At 40.9% G+C, this 2,320-nt stretch overlaps 1 protein-coding gene across 1 annotated transcript in view; it reads left to right on the top strand.

The window, feature by feature from the left end:
- Window positions 1–791: 791 nt before the first annotated feature.
- LOC126514449 (tripartite motif-containing protein 30A-like) overlaps window positions 792–2,320 on the top strand; it is a gene marked incomplete at its 5' end in the record, with an annotated part of 8,746 nt that continues 7,217 nt past the window's right edge. The window contains one exon of the mRNA XM_050163359.1: window positions 792–845. Coding sequence (XP_050019316.1) covers window positions 792–845 — 54 coding nt within the window. The remainder of the gene's footprint in view (window positions 846–2,320) is intronic.

Here is a 2,320-nt window from a genome sequence, read left to right as displayed (position 1 = left end):
TCCAGTTGAAGAATGGGAGGAGTGAGAATATGAGCAAAAAAGTCAAGACCATGATGGGGGACACCCACTGAAACAGTTTACCTGAACTAATGGGATCTCACCAACTCCAGCCAGACAGGGAAGGAATAAGCATGGATTCAAACTAGTCCTTCTGAATGTGGTTGGCAGTTGTATGGCTGGGACATACTGAAGGTCCACTGGCAGTGGCACTAGTATTTATCCCAACTGCTTGTAATTGCTTTTTGGGAACCCATTCTCTGGGTGGATACCTTGCTCAGCACAGATATAGTAGGGAGGGCCTTGAACCTTCCCCAAAGCAATGAGCCTTACCCTCTCTGAAGAGTGGATGGGGGGTGTGGTGGGGGAGTAAGTGGAAGGAATAGGAGGAGGGGAGGGAGTGGAAACTTGGACTGGTTTGTATAATGAAAAAATGATAGTTTGTTTTCTTTTTAAAAAAAATAAAAAGAGTGCTGTGCTCTGAACTTCAAATGTCAACTGCATTAAGGCTTCCTGGCTGACAAAGAGCTCCAGTCTGCTACAGAAACATATTGTAATGACATCAGGAATGGTCTGCCCTACTACTGACTAAAAATTAGAAAAACAGAAGTCAAATATGGTGGCATACACCTTTAATTCCAGACTTGGGAGGCAGAGCCAGGCAGATCTGTGAGTTCAAAGTCAACATGGTCTTACATACTGAGTTCCAGGCCTACATAGTAAGAACCCGTCTAGAGGAAGAAGAAGAAGAAGAAGAAGAAGAAGAAGAAGAAGAAGAAGAAGAAGAAGAAGAAGAAGAAGAAGAAGAAGAAGAAGAAGAAGAAGAAGAAGAAGAAGAAGAAGAAGAAGAAGAAGAAGAAGAAGAAGAAGAAGAAGAAGAAGAAGAAAACAGAAATAACACATTTAGAGGGCTTAGAATCAGATCTGCTACTGCTTTATTTTGAAACAGTGGTTTAAATTAGCAAATATCAAAGTCCACAGAATATATTGGCAAAGAATTTAATATTAGGGAAAAATTAAGTCAAATTTGACACTGGTAATAACAGATTGAATTTTCACTTGTGGTAAGCATCTGTTTTCGCTTCCTTTTATTAGAAGAATTATGTTTGTTGTTTTCCAGAATGAACTCTACCTTATGTTCAAACTGCATACATGGGCAGATGATCATGACGCCAGGAAAAGTACATCAGGACATGAGATGCTCACAGTAATAAACTACGCCTCTGCTAGATGGTGTGAATATTAGTAGTATCTCATCTATGTAAGGAGATTCGTAAGGTACATAAGTTTATGTGTGTGTGTGTGTGTGTGTGTGTGTGTGTGTGTGTGTGTGTGTGTTCTTAATGTAGATGTTGCAGAATATTTATTTGTACCTTGAGGATGTGTCTTTGTCAAGGCGCCTTCTGATTGGTCTAATAAAGAGCTGAATGGTCAATAGCTAGGCAAGAAGAAGTTAGGAGGGACTTCTGAAGACAGAGAGAATTCTGAAGACAGTAAAAAAAAAAGGCCAGAGTCACCAGCCAGACATAGAGAGGAGACAGGAGGTGCAATATGAAAGAGAGGTAATGCCACATGGCAGAATGTAGATTTAAAAATATGAAATAAGTTATAAGAGTGAGTAGGACAAGCCTAAGCTAAGGCTGAATTTTCATAATAAATAATAAATCTCTGTGTCATTATTTGGGAGTTGGCTTACAGGACAGAGAAAGATTTGTTACATATGACATTCAATGTAGAGGCGTGAATATCCAAGCATAGGTCATGAGAAAGCTAAGAAAAGTTCTGGACAAAGTCAGATGTGAATTTATAGCTCTACAGTCTCTCAAGCAGTCCAGTACTCAGTGTACAGAGATGCAGCTCCCAGAAGTTGCCTGTGGACTAGAACCAGTCAATTCCACGTGCCAGTGCCATGCACTAAGCAAAGCCCCACAGTAGTTGGTGTTGCTGTTTAAGGTTTGTCTCACAGTCAGAGAATGCTGCAGATGTGCAGAAAGTCAGGTACATGCACAAAACTCAAGTCCAAGTGGATTAAAGACCTCAATATCAATCTGAACACACTGAACCTGATAGAAGAGAAAGTGGGAAGTACTCTACAACACATGGGCACAGGAGACCACTTCCTACGTATAACCCCAGCAGCACAGACAGTAAGGGCCTCATTGAATAAATGGGACCTCCTGAGACTGAGAAGCTTCTGTAAAGCAAAGGACACTGTTGCTAAGACAGAAAGGCAACCCACTGACTGGGAGAAGATCTTCACCAACCCCACAACTGACAAAGGTCTGATCTCCAAAATATATAAAGAACTCAAGAAACTAGACCG

The sequence above is a fragment of the Alexandromys fortis genome, unplaced genomic scaffold (genome assembly GCF_014885135.2).
Source record: "Alexandromys fortis isolate MF-2015 unplaced genomic scaffold, M_Fortis_MF-2015_v1.1 scaffold_129, whole genome shotgun sequence".
Lineage (NCBI taxonomy): Eukaryota > Metazoa > Chordata > Mammalia > Rodentia > Cricetidae > Alexandromys > Alexandromys fortis.
This window is presented reverse-complemented; position numbering and strand designations above follow the sequence as displayed.